Source organism: Elephantulus edwardii, unplaced genomic scaffold (genome assembly GCF_000299155.1).
Source record: "Elephantulus edwardii isolate Elephantulus edwardi_28Jun2011 unplaced genomic scaffold, EleEdw1.0 scaffold00279, whole genome shotgun sequence".
Lineage (NCBI taxonomy): Eukaryota > Metazoa > Chordata > Mammalia > Macroscelidea > Macroscelididae > Elephantulus > Elephantulus edwardii.
Window position 1 is genome coordinate 3,185,628 of NW_006400029.1, and position 22,482 is coordinate 3,208,109.

Below are 22,482 nucleotides of genomic sequence, written 5' to 3' on the forward strand. Positions count from 1 at the left end.
GGAAAGCTAAGGGGTTGGGGAGGCAGAAGCAATCTCTAGTTGGAACTTTAGTTGTCATGGCTCTGTTGGGGGCCATCCTTAGCCTTGCTTTTAACACCCTTATGAAAAGGCTATGCTGTGAAATTAACACACCACCCACTGCACAGATTCCTGCTTTCTAGGGAGCTCTGGTGGCCTAGTGGCAAGAAGCTGCACTGCTATCCTGAAGGCAGGAGCTTTGGATCCACCAGCTGCTCCGCAGGAGGATGGGCAACGTGATTAAATGTTTCTGAAAACCTGCGGGAGGTTCAGCTATGGGTCAGTTTTGGCCTGATACACAACAGCAGCAGGCCTTGGGATGAGAGGGAGCACCAACTCAGCTGTCATTGTCATTCATTGCCATTGAGTCAACTCGACTCATGGCAGCCTTATGTATAATACAGTGAAACACCACCTGGCCCTGTGCCATCTTCCTGATCATTACTGTCGGAGGCCATTGTTGTGGCTACTGAGTCAACAGCCATCTCACTGAGGGTTTCTCTTGTTTCACTGACGTGCTATTCAGCTGTTATGTGCTGTCAAATTTAGTCCAACTCTAGGTTGTAAACTACACAAGCCGATCCCCCATCCTTTGCTCTCATGGAAAGGCTAACGGGGCCAGATGGTTAACATTTTGCTTAGCAGCTCAGCCCTTAAACCAAAAATACTCCCTGCTGTTGTGTTGATCCCAATTCATGGTGACTCTCTCCACTGGCTGAGACTGTAAATCTTAATAGCACTGAAGGCTTTAGAAATCTGACCCCATTGGGGCTTTTCCAGAAGTCATTTCCATCCACATAAGTTACCTGCTTCAGTCAAATTAAACTTTTTGATATCTCCTGTCCTTGTACACCCCAGTTCCCTGAGACCACATCCTTCAGATAACGAAGGGCAATGGCAAGACAAGCCAGAGGTGGTCTGTGGTGTTAGGACTTTTGAAAACGGCTTTTCTAGCCATTACCTTTGTCTCTTTTGGGGATGTGGTATCCTGCTGCCTCAACTGCACACATTGATCAGCATCTTCTACATCAACAGCTGTGTGGTCAACATGAGAGGGAGAACTGACTAGATTGTGGAGGGACTGCAGCGAGGCATAGCCTGAAGGAGCCCTGGAGACAGAACCCTGGAGCTAGAGCCGGCAGGGCTGCCTTAGGACTGCTATGAGACAAGGCTTGCTGGACGATTGAGGAAACCAGGTTTATTTATGTTGTTGGCCTGTGTTTTCACTGTTTGATAGATACCCTTTGCCTTCTCCTGCCATCTTCCAACCTATTACCTTAATAAATCCCACAACTTCAGCAATGAGTATCGTACCCTGTGATTAATAGAGGTGCAGCAGTGTGGGGGACTGACTACTACTTACAACGGGATTGCTTTTATATACTGGATGTTACTGATGGGGACTCCACAACATTCTCGTTTGTGGAGTCAGTGGAACTCAGCTTCCCCCATGTTGTCCACGTTGCTTTTGCTCCCTTTACACCAGTTGCCCTTTGTAATACTGACCCTACCTCCCCCAACGCCCGCCCTGCACCCCCTCATTGTTCAGGGCCCAGCTGTAATGCCGGATCTTCCATGACTCCTCCAGTACTTACATACTGCTTGCATTGAACACTCCCTGGTAACCAATCAGATCCAATCTTGTTCTCTTGTATGAATTCTCTCTTTTTATATAGGCACGCCTTATATATCAGTAGCATCCCCAAGACAGAAGTCATGTCTAAAGTTGGTATCCTCAAGGCAGCTAACACAGAGGGACCATTTGACAAGCACCTAGTGGACATGGATCAAGTAGACTTGCATGCCCCAAAGCTGAGGATCTTCCTTTGACTGTCACATAGACAGTCAAAGTTTGGAGGGCAGAGGTAAGTCTTGAAGAGAGGCTGTTCCCTCCACTGAAATACCCGAAACTAAACAGCAGAGCTGGAACCCACTGCCTCTGTCACTGACTCGCTGAGTAATTTTAACTCCTCTGGCCCATCCTCTCACCTGTACAATGAGGATAACAGTGCCTGCTCTACTTACCTTACAGGACGAGCACGAAAATCAAATGAGGTAAAGTGGAAGTGTGCTTTATAAGCTCGGTATGAATAGTAGCTGCTGTTATCACATGAAGTAAAAAGAACTCAGACCAGGCCCAACTCTTGACCCCAGGGTAAAGGTGGCTTTTATTTCCTTTCTGGGGAAAGGAGGGCTAGGGATGCATCCCCACTGCACAGTACCCTAGGAAGGAGCACCCCAGAGGATGAGGCTGGAAGAGCAAGACCAGCATTCAGGAGGGCTCCTCAGTGTCTGCTTCCAGTCCCTCGGCTGCAGGGGTGTGCTCTGGAGTCACCCACCCCGTTGGGTGGCAGCTCCTGCATTCACAGAGGCACTTGGAGGTATCTGCTGGTGCTTGCTAAGGGAAGGGGGAAGAAGGCGCCCTGAGTGAGGGAGGAGAGGGCCAAGGTGGCCAACCTCACACACCCAATGTTTGCCCAGGTGGTAATGTTCATGAGACCCAGCTGGTGTGGTTCTTCTCCCAAGAAAGGCCAGAGGGGCCCAGAGCACTATTCACTCCAATGGCTGGTCCTTTAAATGTCCATCTCAAACTGTGACTCTTCACCTGGGGGAGAAAAGACAAGAGGTATAGATGAGCGTGGACAATGGAACCCAAGGTGAGGAAGTAGTGTTTCATCTGTTGTATCTGTAAGAAGAGCAAGGGTCAGGCTATGCAGCCAAGGCGAGGAAGGGACAGGACTAAAATGGGAATTCCTGGAAATACAAGCTTTGAAGGTTTCTTTCCAACTGTGTTCTCTTCCCTGATCTCAAAGGAAGAACAGAGAACAGGCTTCCCCACAGAAGAGGCAACAGCCCTGAATTTTAATAAACATTTTTAACAAGCATTAAAAAACAAACCAACATTGCTATCGAGGCAAAACTGACTCATAGCTTACCCTCTAGCGGGATTTCAGAGGCACAGAAGTTTGTCTGTCTCCCGAGGAGCCACTGGTGGGTTTGAACCAAGAGAGGCAGCATGGTTGGGTTAGCAGTGCAATTCTCTCCACACTTGTTAGGAGTCACCAAGTTGACCTATAAACAGTGACCCTATAAACAGCAGACCTGAACCCTGCCCTATCCCATGCCATCTGCATCATCCTGACACACTCAAGCCCATTGCTGAAGTCACAGTGTCAGTCCATCTCATTGGGGCTCTTCCTCTCCTTTGCCGACCCTCCATCTTTCCATCCCTTTCCGAGGAGTAACCTCGCCTAGCTACATAACCAAAATATGAGAGATGAAGCTTCACCATCTTTGCTGCCTAGGCCACCAGAAATCATTTGTACAAAGGCATAGAAATAAAATTGTACATAAGCCCCTGAATAAGCCTAGGTGGCTACGTAGAACTTTATTTCTATGCCTTTCTACAAATAACTTTATAGAAAAATGTTCTTTTAACAGAACAATTTTTCAAACACATGTCCTAGTAATGGTCCTGTAACTTACTAGGCATACATCTAACGGTCTATAAAATGGCCTCCTCCTGCAGTCAGTTCAGCTCCTTACTGCCCTAACTCTCATCCCGTAAAACTTCCAAGTTACTCATGCTGCAGCAGGTTCTTTCTTCCTCCACCCCCTCCTTTTTAATACAACTGCTTCCTTCACAATCTCCTGGGTGATGCCACCTTAAGATTCTATAGCAAAATGCCTGCTCTGGTACCTCATGGAAATAATCAGCCTCTTCTGGTTCTATCTGTACAAATATGTGTTTCAAGGGCAGAAGGTATCTTATACTCAGTTTATCAAAATGAATTCATCACCCCACCACATCCCCTCACAAGTGTGCAGGGCTTATAGGTCATTTAAAAAAAAATTATTTTTTTTAATTGTTGTACATTTCCTCCTCTTGCTCCCTCATCGTTCCCCACAATGCACCCCTTGTTCCAGGTTGTTGTCATACATATAATGACTAATCATATATTCCTTTTGGATAGTTCTTTATCGGTTCTAATGCAGTGTTCATTATCTATCCACAACCCCGCCTCTGCCATGTCTGTCCTATTTTATATTTAAAATGCATGGTGTTATGCAGTGTTTATCCTTTTGTAACTGAGGTATTTCACTCAATATAATGTCTTTGATGTTCCCCCATGTTGTATAATGTTTTACGAGTTCATTGCTTTTCAATGCTGTGTAATATTCCACTGTGTGGATATACCACAGTTTTTCTATCCATTCATTAGTTCATGGGCACTTGGGCTGCTTCCATTCTCTTGCTATTGTGACTAATGAAACAATAAGCATGGGTGTGCATATTCTGTTTGAGTCATGCCTCTGGTTTCTTTAGAGTAGGCCATTATTTCAGTTGATCACTCCTGCATTTTTTACAGGCCAAAGTAACTGTACAAACTGGGAAGAAAGGGAACGTTAGTGGGATGAGGGGTGAGGGGTAAGTAGCAGTCTGCAGGTAGTGGATGTGATGACTTGGTGACTGACCCCACCCTCAACTTCCAGGGTTTGTTGTTGTTAGATGTCATCAGGTTGCTTCTGAGTCACAGGAAGGCTATGTGACAGAGAGCTTCCTCACAGGGCCCTCTAGGCTGTAATCTTCACAGGAGCAGATCATCATGGCTTTTTTCCAGTGAAGCTGCTGAATATGTTTGAAGCATCAATTGTTTGGTTAGCAGCTTAGTGCTAACTGTTGTGTCACCAGGGCTCCAGTATTTAATTTGAGGCAAATAGCAGAGGTTTGGGAAGCACCTATCCATTCCTCTCCTCTAATGACGTACAGTTAACTTTGCAAGGCTCTTACTGCTTTGTGCACGCTCAGCTCCACCCTCATTCTACTACCATCCCACCATTCCTCTCTAAGTGTGAAAAGCAAGGCAAATGTTGCCTCTTCTGAGCCAAAGGGCTCTCAAAAGAGACTATGAATCACGTCCTGAAGGCTCTGGGTCAGATGAGTTTTTGCTGCTGTCAGCAGGGCAAGCCCAGCCCCTGCCTGTTTCCTGTCTGGGCTTGGTGTTCTGCCCCTGGGGACAGGGTCAGGGGGTTCCATTCTGACTCAGGCTGTCTGGAAGTGCTCAGGCTGCATCCTCCCTCAGCCAAGAGCTCAGACACTCTGGCAAGCCAGTCAGGATGCCAAACAGAGAATGTTTACACACACCTCTCCAGTGGAGCTGGTCTGGCTACCGGGAGGTCGGGACACCAGGAAGGACCTAGCAAGTGAATGTCAAACCTGCAGAAACAACTGGCCACATTGTTTCTACTTGTCAAGAAGAATACACAGGTGGATCAAAATTTTGACAGAAGGCCTCCTGGATGCATTTCTTATCCGGTAGAAATGTAATTTCCTATGGGGCAAGTACACTGTGTTTTTGAGAAGCTCTCTGGCACTATGAACATCGTGGGTATGCTCCAAGCTTTGCACATGGATGACTGGTAGTGCTCCAGTGACAATTAGAAAAGGGGCACTGACATTTCAAACAAGCTCCTAATTACCCAGATCCCCCTTCCCAGAGCTCTTGGGCTTCATTCATGGAGAACGGCTGGTACCTCCTCAGCCCTACTCCTGCTCTCTAGGTTGCCCCACAAAAGGTGGGCTACAGGCACCATCGATCACTCTAGTGGGTAAGACCCAAGAGCCTTATATATTTTCCTCCAAGGGAGAGTCTGGCCCAGCTCTGCCACTCACCACTCGCTGGCTTGTCCTCGGGACTGTTGCGTAGGTGGCTCTGCCGGGCTTCCACGGGGGGCTCCTCACTGGCAGGGCTGGTGACCCCAGGAATGGTGGGCAGGTCCCGAGGGGGTGTTTTGGCCACAGGTGAGTTCCGACACCCCATCAGGAATTTCCGGTCATAGATGATCCTGGTACCTGGAGGGCACAGGGAAGGTGGGAAAACCACTTTGAACTGCCTGCCTACTCATTTTCCAGTTCTGAGGGGGTGTGGCTATAGCAGAGGCAGCAAGTTCTTGAAAAGCTGTGTCAGGAAAGTTACTGCTGTTGGGCCATCAAGTAGGCTCCAGTTCACAGTGACCCAATGTTGAACAGAACAAGCACTGCCCACTCCTGACCAGGCCACAGTGAGGCTTCTCTGGGGCTCTAGCTGTAGCAGGGACGCTGGGCACCGCACTGCACCCTTTTCTCTCAGCACTGTGTACCCTACTTACAGCCCATCAACATACACACCAGTCAGTGACTGCTATCTGTGATATCACAGCCAACAGTGGGAAAAGAAAACTATTCCCTAATCAGTTCTGTCCTTATGATGCTTGGTCTGAAAAGGAATCTTTAATCCCATTTTCCAAATAGGCAAACAGAAAGATTTCTTGATTAATTCAGCTAGTTAAAGTGAGAACTGTCTTGACTGAGTTTTGTAGAGAGGAGAAGGGGCAGAGCCGAAGCTCACCACCAAGCTCTGTCCGAGCCACAGACGCCTCCGCTGTAAGACCGTGAAGTTCCCTGCCTGCCCTCTGCCCTGGTCACCCACCTGCTCTTACGTGTCACTCATTGTACTCAAGGGTCTGGACATTCTGTAATCAATTCCTATTTTTTTCCTTTCCACTTTCCTTTCACAAGTATTACTCTTATCCCCTAGTGCGAGGACCAAGTGTTTTAAAAATCATTCACCACCCCTAGACTACACTTGTAATGGGACACTGCACCTGTAATAAAACAATTGCCTGAGTAACAGTATTCCCAAAATACATGACCTAAGATCCTTGTAGAACACTCTAGTGGATTAAATTGTCTCCCCTCAACAGATATGTCTTGGAGAAGGTACTGCCAGAGAGCTCCTTGGAAACAAAGATAATGAGGCTTCATCTCACATACTTTGGGCCTGATGCTAGAAGTTATTCCTTAGAGAAGAATATCGTTCTTGGGAAGGTGGAGGGGTGGCGAAAGAGAGGAAGACCCTTGACCAGGTGGGTTGATGCAGTGACTGCAGCAATGGGCTTGAGCGTGTCAGAGATGGACGGGATGGCGCAGGATAGGACAGGGTTCAGACTGGTAGTTCATCAAATTGCTACGAGTCTTACTGGACTCGATGGCACGTAAAAACAACAAATAGATATTTCACCAAAGAGGCTATTCAACTGAGCGAGTACACAGTAAGATGTTCATTGGCCACTTACTGACTCACTGCTGTCGAATGGGAACCAACTCATAGCTGACTCACAGTTGGGTTTCTGAGGCTGTAAATTCCAAGGGAGGAGATTGTCGGTCTTAATCTAGAGAAGCTGGTGAATTAAGACCACCAGAGAGGTGCAACCATGGGATTAGCAGTGCAAATCCCTACTGACTGTAACACAAGAGCTCCATAATTAGCCATGAGAGATGCAAATAAAAACTACAGTGAAACACCAGCTGGCTCCTACTTACAACAAAGATAACTATTGCCAGCTGTCAATTCAAAGTTGATTTCTATCAGCTCTATAGGTCTAGGGAGCACTGCTTTAGAGAGTGTCTGAGACTATAATCTTTAGGGAAACAGATGTCCACATCTTTCTCCCACAAAGAAGCAACTTCCTAACGTTTGGTTCACAATCAAGAACTTCAACAATTACACCACCAAATCTTTTTCAAGGATGGTTTAAAAGATAAAGTAGCTACAAACGTTGAGAAATTGGAATCCATATCCTAATATCCACATATCTCTGGAAAATCTATGAACCTGGAGAAACGATGATAGCTTTAGAAAGGCCTTAGGCCTTTGGTTCATAGGGTTGCTATGAGTCATGCTTGACTCAATAGCAATGAACAACAACAACAACAATCCATTGCTTGTGGGAATGTAAAACAGTACAGTTACTATGGAAAAGTTTGGCAATTCTTGATAAAGTTAAACATAATTATCATATGATTCTAGGAATTCCATGCCTAGGTGTATACCCAAAAGATTTGAAAACAGTGACACAGACACTTGTACACAACTATAGATTACAGCATTATTCACAATAGTTACAAGGTAAAAACAACCTAAATGTCCATCTATGAAGGAATGGATTAAACAAAATGTGGGATATACCCACAATAGACAGACTACTCCTCAGCCATAAAGAAAAATGAAGTCCGGATGCAGGCTACAACATAGGTGAAGCTTGACAGCACTATGCTGAATGATAAAAGTCAGTCACAAAGGAAATACTGTTTGATTTATCTTACTCGAAAAATTTAAAACAGGCAAATATATAGAGGTGAGCTCTGGTGCTGCTTGTCTGTTTATTCTTAGGCTTTTTGAAGGTCTGTTATTTCAGACAAGATAGACTGTCAGTGACTGCAACAAAAGGCTTGAGCATTACAGAGATAATGAGTGCAGGGCAGGGCAACGTTCTGAACAGTTGTTCAAAGGGCCATTATGATATCTAACAACAACTGGTGGCACAGTCCATAAAAAGCTGTGCTGTTAACCAACGGCTGTGGATCTTTGGCAATTAAAATTCAGCTCTGTAGGAGAAAGATGGGCAATGTCCTCCCATTACAATTTACAGCATCAGAAACCCAACGGAGAGTCACTATGAATTGGAAGTAACTTGATGACAGTGTTTGAGTGAGAAAGTTTATTAAGGAGCTCCGAATGGATAAGCACTTGGGTGCTAAGTGAAGGTTGACAGTTTGATCCCACCAGCTGCTCTGTGGGAGAAAGGTGTGGGAGTTTACTTCCACATAGATTACAGTCTTGGAAACCTTATGGGGCAATTCTTGCTATGTTGGAATAGCCTAAGCAGCACTGAGTTCAAAATTTATTAGTAGTTACCAGGGGCGGATTGCATCTCAATATCAAGAAAACAAAGCTTTTTACCACTGAACCAATAGGCAGTGTCAGGATGAATGGAGAGGGGACTGAAACTGTTAATAGCTTTATTTTGCTTGGATCCACAACTAACACCCTTGGTATGAGCAGTCAGGAAATAAGGAGATGCATTGCACTGGGAAAAATCTGCAGTTAGGGACCTTTTTCCAAATTATTGAGGAGCATATGGTCTTATTCAGGCCATAGTCTTTCCGATTACTAGCTATGCATCCGAGACCTGGACAATGAATAAGGATGACAGAAAAATAATTGATACCTTTGAGCTGTGGTGTTGGAGAAGAGCACTGAACATCCCATGGACAGCCAAGAAAATGAATAGATATGTCTTGGAGAGGGTACACCTGGAGAGCTCTTTGGAGGCAAGAATGATGAGGCTTTGCCTCACATACTTTGGACATACTGCTAGGAGGGGCTATTCCTTGGAGAGGGATAAGGAAGGGTGGAGGGTCAGCGAAGGAAAGGAAGACCCTCAACCTGGTGGATTGGCAAGATGACTGCTGCAATGGGCTCTTGTGTGTCAGTAAGTGTGAGGATGGTGCAGGACAGGACTGGGTTCAGACCTTTTATTCATTGGATCACTATGAGTCCTACTCCACTCAATGGCACCTAACAACAACACCAGGGGTGGAAGGAGAAAAAGGTGAGCCACTGTTTAAGAAACAATTTTTGTTTCTAAGGATGAGAAGAAATTTGGCAATAATTATGGATGATGGTTGCATAAAGTGATTAATGTAATTTGGTATCACTAAACTGTACACTTGGGGAAAAAATGGATTTGCAAACGTTTTACAGACATTTTACAATTAAGAAAAAAAAATCAAGTCTTAACCTCAACCATCAATAGCTAAGAATGTCCCCTTATTTGGAAATAGTGCCTTTGCAGATGTTATCAAATTAAGATGAGGTAATAATGGATGAGAATGGACCCTAAACGAACAACTGGTATTTTTTTCCCCCTACTGATGTTAGAACAACTGGTATTTTTCTAAGAAGGCCATGGAAAGATATGGAAGCATAGGAGATAGCAAGCCATGTATCCACAGAGGCCAGAGTGCTGTAGCTACAGGCTAAAGAGCACCATGGATGGCCAGCACTCACTATAGCCAAGAGAGACCTGGAACAGGATTCTTCCTTCAAGACTTCAGAGAGCCTTGGCTCTGCCAACACCCTCATTTCAGACTTGTTGTCCGTAGACCTGAGAGAATGAATTCTGCTGTTTTAGGCTACCCGGTTTGTGCTAATTTGTTATAGCAGCCATACAAACTAACACAAAGACTGCCTTCTACCTGTTTCATCAAATAATGGTGAAGAGTAAGGTATCCATATTTAGGTCCTTTCAAAAAAATCCTGCCTCCAAGCAGGGAAGGGCAGCTAGCTAGAATTTAATAACTGTCTTGTTGTCATTATCTTTCTTTTTATAGTTACCTTCTATTTATGGAAAGAGAGTCTGGTTTTCCATATTTAGTAGGGACATCAAGTTTCCTTTTAAAATAAATGTATTTGGTATCTGTAAAATTTTTTCAAAGATTAACAATGTAAAGATGCCATTCAAATGGCTTAAATTATAGAAACCACACAGACTTCACTTTAATAAATAACTTGCATTTTTCCTTTCTTAATAAGACATAGTTGTTGCAATCGAGAGATCAACAGCCCTATAACACTTACTTTCCTGAAACAGCCGAAATGAATGATTTTAAGTCAGACCATGTAGACAAACAGGAACTATATGTCTAAGTGGAATACAAAATATGGTAAAAATTGTGTAGATGGATGGCAAATTATCCAAATTTGGAAAGCATGGTTTATTAGAGTCTCGGAATATCCCTCCTTATCAGTTCCTCTGAAACAATTCTCTCACTTAAGGGCTGCCAAAAATACCCACTGCCACTATGATCCTGACTCAGAGTGACCCTCCATTGGGTATCTGGGGCAGTAAATCTTCACAGGAGAGATTACCCTCTTTATCCTGCAGAGTGCTGGTGGATTTCAACAACTAGAAAAGCACTGGCATACTTAACAGCTAAAATGAGTGATATTCCAGGATTGATTCCTTTTTGAAATTACATCTTTGTACTCCTTGAAATGAGTTAATGAAATGGGTCTCCTTCTGTTGAGGTGCACCTCTGGCTGCTGAACAGGCAAAGAAATAGTGAGAAATACCTGAAAATATTCCCCACGTACCTGCACACACTATGCCACTGTACCTGAGAGGCAAAAATGCTGGAGCTGTCAGCCCTGCTCATCATTCCCTGGTAAGTTAAATTCACAGGTAGTTTTTTTAGCAAGTACAAAAGTTAAGAACACAGAACAGGAAGTGAAAAGGCCAGAGCTGTACTTTGGGCTCTGTAATCAACCAGCTATGTGATCCTTTGTATCTTAACTCCACCCCATCTGCTTTGGGCACCAGTTTCCTCATTTGTAAAATAAAGGACGACATCCATTCCAGACATAGGTGCCTATGGGAACATTAACAAGACAGAACAATAGATTGACTAACAATGGTCTGGAGTGAATCAGGGGTCATGAAGATGGTGTAGGAGAGGGCAAGGTTCACATCTGATTTTCCTAGCTCTGAGTGGCTAGGACTCCTAGTGGACTCCATGACACCTACCGACTACTTGAGCTTGTCTGGGTGCTGTATTTCACAGCCAACTCAAAGGGCCCCTATGTGCAACAAATGGAAACCCTGCTTCATCCTGCAACATCTCTGCTGTACTTAAGCGCTTTGACTTTGCTGTGACAATCACTATATTGACCTATCTCACACTTCACCTTTCTAAGCATGACTGATGCCCTTTTCCAAGGACTGGTCCTTCCTGACAACATGCCCCGAGTATGTGAGGTGAAGTCTCATAATCTTGCTTGATTATGGGGAGCACTCTGCTGTACTTCTTCCAAGACAGATTTGTTTGTTCATTTGGCAGTCTGTGGGACACTCACTACTCTTCGCCAACACCACAATTCAAAGATAGCAATTCTTCTTTGTTTTCTTTTATTCACTGTTCCAACTTTCATGGGCTTATGAAGCAATGGAAAATACCAGGCACAACCTAGGCTTTAAACTAACATCCTTGCTCGTTAGCACTCTCAAAAGGTCCTTGATGGCAGAATTACCTAATACAATATGCCTTTTAATTTCTTGACTGCTGCTATGATAGCTGTTGATTACAGATCCAAATAGAATGTAATCCTTGACAACGTCAATCTTTCAACATTTATTATGATGTTGCATATTAGTCCAGTTGTGAGGATTTCAGATTATAAATACAAAACAGTGGTATTCTCCCCTTATTAGAGATGTCCTAGCTCTGGAGACGTGGTCATTTATTTATCTTAAATCTCTAAGATTTGACAAGAGAACCCCTACCCGCTCCTGACACATTCATACTTGTAAATATTTTTGGTTTTTTCAACATAAAGCAAGGCATTGATACCACTGGAATAGAACAGAACCTAAGGCTAGGAAGATCTGGTGGCCTAGTGGCAAGAAACTGTGCTGCAATCCTGAAGGTGTTTAGTTCGAATCCACCAGGTTCTCTGCTGGAGAAGGAGGGGCAATCTCCTCCTGTGCCAGTCTGACTCAGAGGGTACACAACAAGAAAAAAAAGAAACCAAAACAGACAAACAACGCCAAGGCTAGTGAGTAGCCTTCTGGACATTTTCTTTAAAGGTCACCAGCCCTCAGAGTTAGGGTCGCTGTAAGTCTCTATGATTTGATGGCACTTAACAACAACAGCTCTCAGAGATTTTTAATTCATTCATTAATGATATCTAAAAGAGAAAAGGGGGGGGGAAAGCTTCTGTATCCTTTGTCCTTTGACAAGAACACTTATTTTAAAAATTCTCAAAATAAGCTAATAGAAATTAGCTAAAAAATTTTTGCGCTAATAAACTCCATAAACCAAATGCCAGCAGAGATGGTGCCCCAGCTACCCACCATCAGAGTACTTGGGGGAGGAAGGCTGCAGAAATGACAGCTGCCATGGCGCCAAGCCTAGGAGCGAGGGGGCCACAAAGCTCCCTTTGAATAAGTTGAGACCTCTGAGGAACAGGAGTTGGAGATCATGGAGTTGAAATGAGTTTCTCATAGAAGCTGCCTTAGCTTTTTAATCTTTTCTTCCATTCTTTCTTGTTATCCACCACTAGGCAGTTTTAGCTAGCAGTGATCGTCTAGAAATACCCTAAGACTCCTGCAGAAGAGGCAGACTTAAAACACACAGCCCCACATTGTCACAAATATGAGTCCTTGGCTGTACATGCTGCTGCAGAGTCTCCTGCAGCTGAGGACTTGGCCAGAGTACAAGGACAGGAAATGGAAGCCAGTGGGGGGATAGCCAGGTCCCTACAAGGAGGGTGAGCAGCAGGACCCCAGGAGTTGGTCAGGTGGGGCAACAGGCAGATCACCGCTGTGAAAGTTGCAGGGATGAGGGTGGGACTGGGAACAGGGGTTCAATATCACACGGCTGCCTTTAGATAAAACTCTTTAGTGGTTAAGAAAAATAATCCATCTCCACAAAGTTACTGCAAACAAGAGCAGGAAGTGCTGTTGAGGATGGAGATGACTACAGAATGACAAAGCCAAGAACTTCCCTCTTTCTGCTTCTCTCAAGATTATGTTAAAAAAAAATAAAAAAAAACAGAGTTTACAAGCACTCATCTAAGATTCTGTTATTCATCTGGAACAAAAGGTGAAAGAAGAAACATAAGAATCAGAGACGGAACTGGACTAAAGGATTAACTGTCTCAATGAATCACTGTCTTCTACACCTTGAGACCAGCAGAACTTGATGGTTCTGGACTACCTCTACTGAAGGCTCTGGCACAATATGATAAATCTTGGGCTCTCTGTTTCTTGACAGATAGCCCTCTCTTCTTGGGCAGCCTCGGCCACATCACTGAGACCCGATGGCGAAGGTCAGAGTAACTGGATTTGGCTTCATTGGACACCTGCTCACCAGGGTTGCTTTTAACTCTGTAAAAGTGGATGTTGTTGCCATCAATGATCCCTTCGTTGACCTCAACTACAGGGTCTATCTGTTCCAGTATGATTCCACCCATGGCAAATTCAATGGCACTGTCAAGGATGAGAGTGGTAAGCTGGTCATCAATGGGAAAGCCATCACTATCTTCCAGGAGCGAGATCCCGCCACCATCAAGTGGGGTGATGCTGGTGCTGAGTATGTCTCCACAACCTTGGAGAAGGCTGGGGCTCACTTGAAGTGTAACTATTATGTCTAGAAACTGTAGAATGGGAATGGGTTTTGTGCATTTTCTTCTAAAATATTATTTTTAAACCAAATAAGAACTAGAAACACATATGCCACCTTGAAATCAAGTAGGTATAGCTCAAGAAGATATGGGGTACGTTAGAAAATAATATAATGTGAAGATAGAAAGGGAATGGAGAAAATTTTAAGTCATCTAATAGGGAGGAGGACACTGAAATAACAAGAAGTGGACTTGCCTCCTCAGAGAATCCCAGAAAAGATTTAGGAGTTAGAATATGGTAGGGAAATGAAGTTAGGGATGACAAGCGGGACTAAAAGTTTGTATTGAGAACAGCTAGACCCCTGGGTTCCTACCAGTTGTCTTGATTTACTCTCAGGAGAAAGTAAACCAGTGAGGTACCAGATGCTTCTCAACCCAGGCAATGGTGACAGGGAAATGAAGTTAAATTTGCCCTCTTGTGAATGATAGTCCTCCAACTCCCTTTGCTTTGCTCCAGAATAAAGAATAAGATAAAGACCTACCACACATACTGACTTGAGTGGTCTAGTGGTAAGGAGCTGTGCTGCCAACCTAAAGGCACGTGGTTCAAATCCACCATCTGCTCCTTGGGAGACAGATGGGCAATCTCCTCCTATGGGATTTTCTGCCTCTGAAAATCCATTGGAGGATCAGCTATGAGTCTGTTCTGACTCAATGGTACATAACAATAACAATAACACAAGATGATTTTAGGAAAGGAGATCCCCAAGGGAAAAGCACAGAGCTCATCAGTCTCTGGACCTCACAGATGCATGAGGGCTTCTGATCAGGCTCTGAGGACTTCATGCTTTCTACACACTCAGTCAAAGGTTTCTAGACATTTCTGAGAAAAGCCTGAAACATTTAAGGAGAGAGCCAGACAAACCAATAGATATCAATGAAAGTGGAATAAAACTTTTAAACAACAACAAGCCCAATATCTGATGATAGAAAGTCAAGAAAGAAAGAAATTTGTAAAAATTATTTCACTTTATAAAAAGAAAATTGAAAGGTATGATTTTTCAAAGTGATATGTCCTTTGTAGTATATGCAATGAATTAAAAGCAGTAAGATACATTTCACAATATTGGGAATAAAAAAAAAATTTGAAAATCTTCCAGAAAGGGGAAGGGAATGAGTTCCATACAAGGACCTGAACTAAGAATACCACTTTTCAGTGACAACAATGAAAAATTGATATGAGTTTGATGTCTTCACAATCCTCAAGAAAAATTCAGTTCCACCTAGATGAAAGACACTACTTTGAAATAAAGTAGAATAGACATTTTCAAGAAAGAAATGCCTTTGAAGGCTTAAGATGTGCCCTGTCTCAGGAAGCTACAAGAGGGCATAGTCTATCAAAACGGCACAAAAACGAGGGCTTCAGGGGACCTCATATTATAGATACAGGGGAGAAAAATTTTTAAAAAATGGATTAAAAAAAAAACACCCAAAAAGATAAACCAAAAAAAAAATAAAGGATAGTAAATCTATATAGTATTGAGGCACTTTGGAAAGTTGCTCAGAGAGTGTGAGAAGACCTTTTTTTATGTTTTTATTAAATTTTATTAATTTTAATGAACATTTACAGAGATTTTGGGTTTCCATTCATTCATTGGTGCAGAGAAGACCTTCTAAAGGAAGGAACTTTAATTTTAAGTGAAGTGATTATTAACTCTTAAAAAAAAAAGAAGTTGTACAAGAAGGAAAATGCTGCTCTTATAAACCACTGTCTCACCAGGAGTCATAACAATAAAAACAGTGGATATGAACGTAACTAAATTTTTTTCTGGAATTCCATTGAAAGAATGAGGAAGAGAGGAAGAATAACAGCACATGGGCCAAGATGTCATTATCCATCACAAAAGCAAGTAAATGGAGAATAATCAGGAAAAAGTTAAAAACATGGGGAGATGCCCTGAAAAGACTGAGCTAAAAATGTTTCTTTTTCATTTAAGCAGTTGCTGTTGCTAGGTGCCGTCAGGTCAACTTTGCCTCAGAGCAATCCTATGAACAATCACATTCTATCCTGCAGCATCCTCATGACCTCAGTCATGAAGATGCTCAAGCATGAGAAAGGAGATGAGGAACCAAGTAAAAAAGCTTTATCGTGATCATGGATTAGATGACAGGGCCAAGAGGAGCCCTGTTCTAAGAGGACTGAGGTCTGTCCTCAGGGGCTGAGAGGAAGCCGGAATGCTCGAGAGTAGCTGAGAGCTCTCTTGCACTGAAGGGAGATTTTTGCCTACCTGCTTCCTGATCCTGAGCTGTAGCCTGTTCCTTCCTTAATAGGCCATTAACTATAACTATGGTCCGTCTGATACTACAACTGTGGCATCAGGACTGGAGGAAGACTCACCAACACCCTGTATTATGCAGATAACAAAACTTGACTAGCTGAAAGTGAAGAGGACTTGAAACAGCTGCTGCAGGAGATCTTCAGAAGACTACAATCTTCAATATGGATTACATCTCAACATCAAGAAAACAAAATCCTCACTACTGGACCAATAGGTAACATCATGAAAGATGGAGAAAGACTTGAAGTTGTCAATGATTTAACTTTACTTGGATCCACAATCAACATCCATTGTAAGAAGAGTCAAGAAATTAAAAGGTGCATTGTATTGAGAAAATCTTTTGTTAAAGACCTCTCTAAAGTGCTAAAGAGCAACAATGTCAGTTTAAAGACTAAGGTGCTCCTGATCCAAGTCACGGTCTTTTCAATTCCTTGTTATGCATCTGAAAGTTGGACAATGAATAAGGATGACAGAAGGAGAACTGATGCATTTCAATTATGGTGTTGGAGAAGAGTACTGAATATCTCACGAGCTGCCACAAGAATGGACACATCTTAGAGGAAATCCAACCGGGGTCCAACCTTAGAGGCAAAGATAGTGAACTTTGTCTCACATACTTTGAGAATGTTGTCAGGAGGGGCCAGTCCTTGGAAAAAGACATCATAATGGGAAAGGTGGACGATCAGAGAAAGAGAAGACTCTTAAGATGGAATGACACAATGACTGATAATGGGCTCAAACATACCAGACATCATGCAGGATAGAGCAACGTTCAGATCTATTGTTCACAGACAACAACAAAAATACCTTGGCTAGAATAAGGTTGAGCCCTCGCTTCCTCGTTGATGCCCTCCTCCTGATATGAGGATCACTACAGGACTAAAGCGGGCCAATGGGTTCATCTCCCCAGTACCACTCACCGAGAGGTTAAGTCCTGTGCTACCTACACTAGATTTCAACTCCCGTCAACTGTATTCTACAGGGACTACTGCAGCCCAGAGACAAAGTGCTAACTCTCACCTACCCATGCATTTGCCAACCTCTGCTCAATCCACGCTGCAAAGGTAGCCCTGCTGGTCTCATTTATTCATTCAGTGTCCCATTACCTTGACCAGCACCATGCACAAGCACTGTGTACAGCTAAGAATGTAAGGAACAGTTTGATGTCAAGGTCTCTGATGAGAAAGACCTATAAACAAATGATTAGAGTCAAGTGCGTGGAGTCCAAAATCAGAGGAACATGCAAAGAAGCATGGTGAGATAACCGAGAAGGTCAACCTGTTTGTGGCAGACCTTGCAGCTGGCCCTAAATTCCAGAAACAGAAACAGAAACAGTGAATCCTGCACTGTGACTTAGTAAGGGAAGTGGGGTGAGAATGACCTGGACTGGACAAACTGGAGACACAGAGTAGGGAAATCGAGACCTTTGCTGTCACCAGGGAGAGAGGAGAAAAAGAGGTAGGTACTCCCCACAGGACAAACCATTTTCAAGCCTGGGATTCACTGCTTGCAGAGTGCTGGGAGTGGAATTAAAGAATGAACATTATCTACTTGAAAGTTCCTTTAAAATGATCACAACAGAAAGGCCTGTGAGGGGGAAAAAAATTCAGCTGACCACTTGAGTTCCCTGTCCTAGAAGTGGGATTGGTGTGAGGAACAAAATCCCAGGATGAATTATTATTGCACTTTTATAGAGGGGAGCTCTGGTAGCACAGTCTATAGTGAAATGTGCTGATAGCTCAAAGGCTAAGAATCTCTGGGGGCTCAAATCCACCAGCACCTCCAAGGGAGACAGAAGGGCAGTCTCTTGTCATTGTGGTATGCAGCCTCAGAAACCCAAAGAAGAGGGCTATGAGTTAGCATCAACTCAATGGCAGTGAGTTTGAGTTTTGAGTATATAGTTTAAGGAGCTCTGGACACACAGTGCGATACATGTTGGGTTGCTAGCTCAACATGCTAACCTATTAGGCAGTTCAAATGCACTAGCTACTCTTCAAGGAAAAGGTGCACAATTGCTCATGGGACTTACTGCCTTGGAAAACCTGCTAGGGGGTCAGTGATGAGTCAGTTCTGACCACAGCAATGACTGAGAGTATGTGCCAAAGCGATTGTAGTTATTCCTATGACCTAGTTTTCCTCACCTGTAAAACAAGGGAGTTGTGCTAGATTTGTTTGAACAGTTTTAAAGCAAAACTCACGTATTAGTCTTTTCAGGTAACCTCCAGGGTTGGCATTTGACTGTGAGGATCAAAATAAATCGTGGTTAATCTTTAGGAGAATGGGAATCCCAAAACACTTGATTGTGCTTATGCAAAACCTATACTTAGACCAGGAAGCAGTCTTCAGAATAGAGCAAGGAAACACTGCGTGTTCAAAATTAGGAAAGGAGTGTGTCAGGGATGCGTCTTGTCTCCATACTTTTCAATCAATATGTAGAACAGATCATCCAGGAGGCTGGGTTTTATGATAAGGAATGTGGCATCAGGATTGGAGGAAGACTCATCAACAACCTGCATTATACAGATGACACAACCTCCTGGCTTGCTGAAACTGAGAGGACCTGAAGCGCTTGCTGCAGAAGGTCAAGGTCTGTAGTCTACAATATGGATTGAAGCTCAACATCAAGAAAACAAAGATTCTCACCATTGGGCCAATTGACAGCACCATGATAGATGGAGAACAGATTGAGGTTGTTAACAACTACAACTTGCTCAGCTTCACAATCAATGCTCTTGGCACCAGCAGTGAGGAAATCAAAAGATAAACTGCCCTAGGGAAGTCTGCTGTCAGGGACCTCTCCAGAGTACTGAGAAGCAATAATGTCAGTCTAGAGACTAAGGTGCATCTGGTCCAGGCCATGGTCTTTGCAATTACTTGCTATGCATTAGAGACTTTGACAATGATCAAAAAGGACAGAAGAATAATTGATGCCTTTGATTTTAAATAAAGCATATTTGTCATATAGAAGGAAAAAAAAAGAAAAAAAGAGTTGTGGTGCTGGAGAAGAGTATTGAACATACTATGGACCACCAAGAGAACAAACAAGTCTGTCCTAGAGTGGGTAAAACCAAGCTGGCTCCTTGGATACAAGGATTCTGAGTCTCCTTCTCACATACTTTGGGCATGTTGCTGGGAAGGACAAGTCCTTGGAGAAGGACATCATGCTTGGAAGGGTGGAAGGACAGCACAAGAGAGGAAGACTCCAGATGAGATGGATTGACACAGTAACTTGGATAATGGAGGTAGGTGTGTCAGAGTCAGTGAGTCAGAGCTCAGAGCTATTGTACTTAGGTTCGTTACGAATTACAAGCAACTTGATGGCACATAACAACAACAACAACATGCTACTTTTTAGGATCTCCTTATAGGTAAGTACTTAAAGTGATGCAAAATCGCCCAGGGCTTAGACTTAGAAGTTCTGGGTTTAAGCCTTGTCATGCCAGTTAGTTGCCCCTGACTCATGACAACTGCATGCATAATGGAACACAATTGCATCAACCTCATTATCAGACTATTGTGATCCATAGGATTTTTGTTGACTGGCCTTTCTTCCTGGTCACTTTAATGTGGCTGAAACTTGTTTGGCATCATAGCACACCCATGCTATCTATCAGTGACAGACAAGTGGTGGCTGTGCTTGAGGGGCTCTGACTAGGAACTGAACCTGGGCCCCCACATGGAAATAAAGAATACTAACATTCAGCTGTCACATTCCAGCCCCTTCATGGAATCATCTTCATTCTTTACTTGTAAGAGGGTATGAAATTTACATCTCAAGATATTAGTGTGAAATCAAATACAAACAAATACTGAGTCATTGTACATTAATAAAATATGACATACATGTAATTGCTGTTGTGTCATGGAGTCATCTGTGACTCATAGAGACCTTGTGATCAGTGACACTGAACCTTGCCCTGTCCAGGTCTCTGACACACCTGACCCCACACAGTCACTGTGTCAATCCCTCTCATCCTGGGTTAGATGCCACCAGATAAACTACAACTCATAGTACCCCTGAACAACAGCCCTGAACCTGCCAATCCTCGTGATCTTTGTCTTGCTCGAGCCCATTGTGGTAGACACTAGGTCAATCCATCCTGTTAAGGGTCTTCCTCTCTTTTGCTGACCTTTCCCAGCATGATGTCTCTCTCCAAGCACTGGTTACTCCCAGAAATAGACCCAAAGTAAGTGAGATGGAGTTTTACTCTCCTTACACGTAAGAAGCAGTCTTATTGTCCTTCCTTCAAGTCAAATTTGTCTTTCCTTTTGGCAGTCCATGTGATATGCGGTCCTTTTCTTCAACACCACCATTCAAAGGCATCAATTCTTCTGTCACCCTCATTCATATAATTGCTAATAAAAAGTAAATCTCTTGGAGAACATACTCAACTGGGAGAAAAATATCACAAAGTAGGTCTGTTTGTGTTATCTGCAGCCTACACAGTGCTGGCTAGGTGCTAAAAAAACACACTTATTGCATGATGGATACAGCAATACTTTCCCCCCCTTGTCATCACTGTCTGTGGGGCGGATGCTGTACTCACAACCAAAACACTGTATCTAAATCACAGTGAGAGCAAGTGTGAGTGCGAGAGCCCATTATTACCCTGGGTAGTTCAGAAAGGCTGCCGCTCATGGCCATCATGTGGCAGACTTGTCTTGATTCCAACCCTAATCACTCACTTGTTTAAAATTAAAATTAGCAACACAGACCCCGCTTCCACCCCTGGGCTAGAGCTTGCCACGTAACAGTGAAAGCTATCTTCAGACTTGCGCTACACTTTTAAGTGCCCCGTGGCCAGAACAGGATGTTCACTGAGGGAGAACTTTGTCTTAGTTTCTTCTCAGTTTCCCTAACTACTCACACTCTGAGGCTTCAAAATGCTGCTGCCTGCACTTGTGTAAACTGAGATGAGCTCATCCCCAACTCTCCCCGGGACCTCCCCTTGGCTGACTTCTCTCCCTCAACCAGGGATATGAGGCCAGGCCTCGCAAGAGTACAAGAATGGAATTCCTAGAACTGCTGTTCCCGTTCCAGGGGAAGGAGAGCATTTCACAACTGGGTCAGGGGGAGGTCTGATTATTTGTGCTCACACACGAGCCAACAGCCTGTGAAAAAAATGCTCTGGACTGTTTGATAAACAGCTTTGAGCAACCTGGGGGCAAAAGCACAGACATGCAGATCTTCCAGAGGTCCCACCTTCTTCCCCAACACAAGGCAGGAATAACATGTATCTGGCAGCTTTCCTCGTGGATCACCGGTTAACAAGCAGAGCAGACTTGTCAGGGAGAAAATCTTGTGCGAAAAGCAGAGCACACTCAGCTCAAGATTTCCTATTTGGCCACATCATTTCTGCAGGGAGAATCAAGATCCAGACATTTCTCAGAGGCCAGGAATCTTAGGAAGCAACAGGAATACCAAATGGGGTGGTCAGTGAATAGCTAAGGGCCTTTCCAGATGGACTGCCCTGTTTTGTCCCTTCCCCTGGAGGCCCTGGCATGTGAGGAAACAGACTCGCTTATTTGAAAATTAAGCAGAAGCAACACTTTAACAAAGAGACTTCCAGGACATAAGATTCGGAATAATGATTCTAACGGCTAGCTGAGATTCTTCCGCTTCTCTCGCCGCAAATACTTTAAAACAGGGAGAAGTTACCACCGAAATTCATTATCAACAGAGAGGGGACAACAGCATCCTGAAAAATCTGAGTTCTAAACAGCACCAGCTGCTGTCCCAGTTGGACAGGGAAGAGGCCACCATTCCTCTTTACTCCTGAGAGTAGAAGAGAAAGAAATGTCCGTTTTGATGTTTGGCTTGGCTACATAATGTGAACGCATTCGTGTATATGCACACACATTCTCCTCAGACTAGAGGTCTGGCTCTGAACTAAGCCAAAGGGAACTCCTTCCCATCTGGTGTTCATTCCTACTCACTTTTGGAACCCTGGATTTAGAAACTTGACTCTGTCCTTATTAGAGGATGAATCATGTCACCTAAATAGATACATTTAAGTCTTAACCCTTGCACCTGTGTACATGACCTTGTTAGGGGAAAATGGGCTCTTCTCAGCAGTTGTTATCAGTTAAATTAATAACAGGATTAAGACTGGGGCTAA

The 22,482-nt window shown here is 43.7% G+C and overlaps 1 protein-coding gene across 1 annotated transcript in view; it reads right to left on the reverse strand.

Moving 5' to 3' along the window:
* Nucleotides 1-2,591: 2,591 nt before the first annotated feature.
* EIF4EBP1 (eukaryotic translation initiation factor 4E binding protein 1) overlaps nt 2,592-22,482 on the reverse strand; it is a 31,507-nt gene continuing 11,616 nt past the window's right edge. The window contains exons 2-3 of the mRNA XM_006900295.1: nt 5,693-5,872; nt 2,592-2,623 (exon numbers count right to left, since the gene is read on the reverse strand). Coding sequence (XP_006900357.1) covers nt 2,592-2,623; nt 5,693-5,872 — 212 coding nt within the window. The remainder of the gene's footprint in view (nt 2,624-5,692; nt 5,873-22,482) is intronic.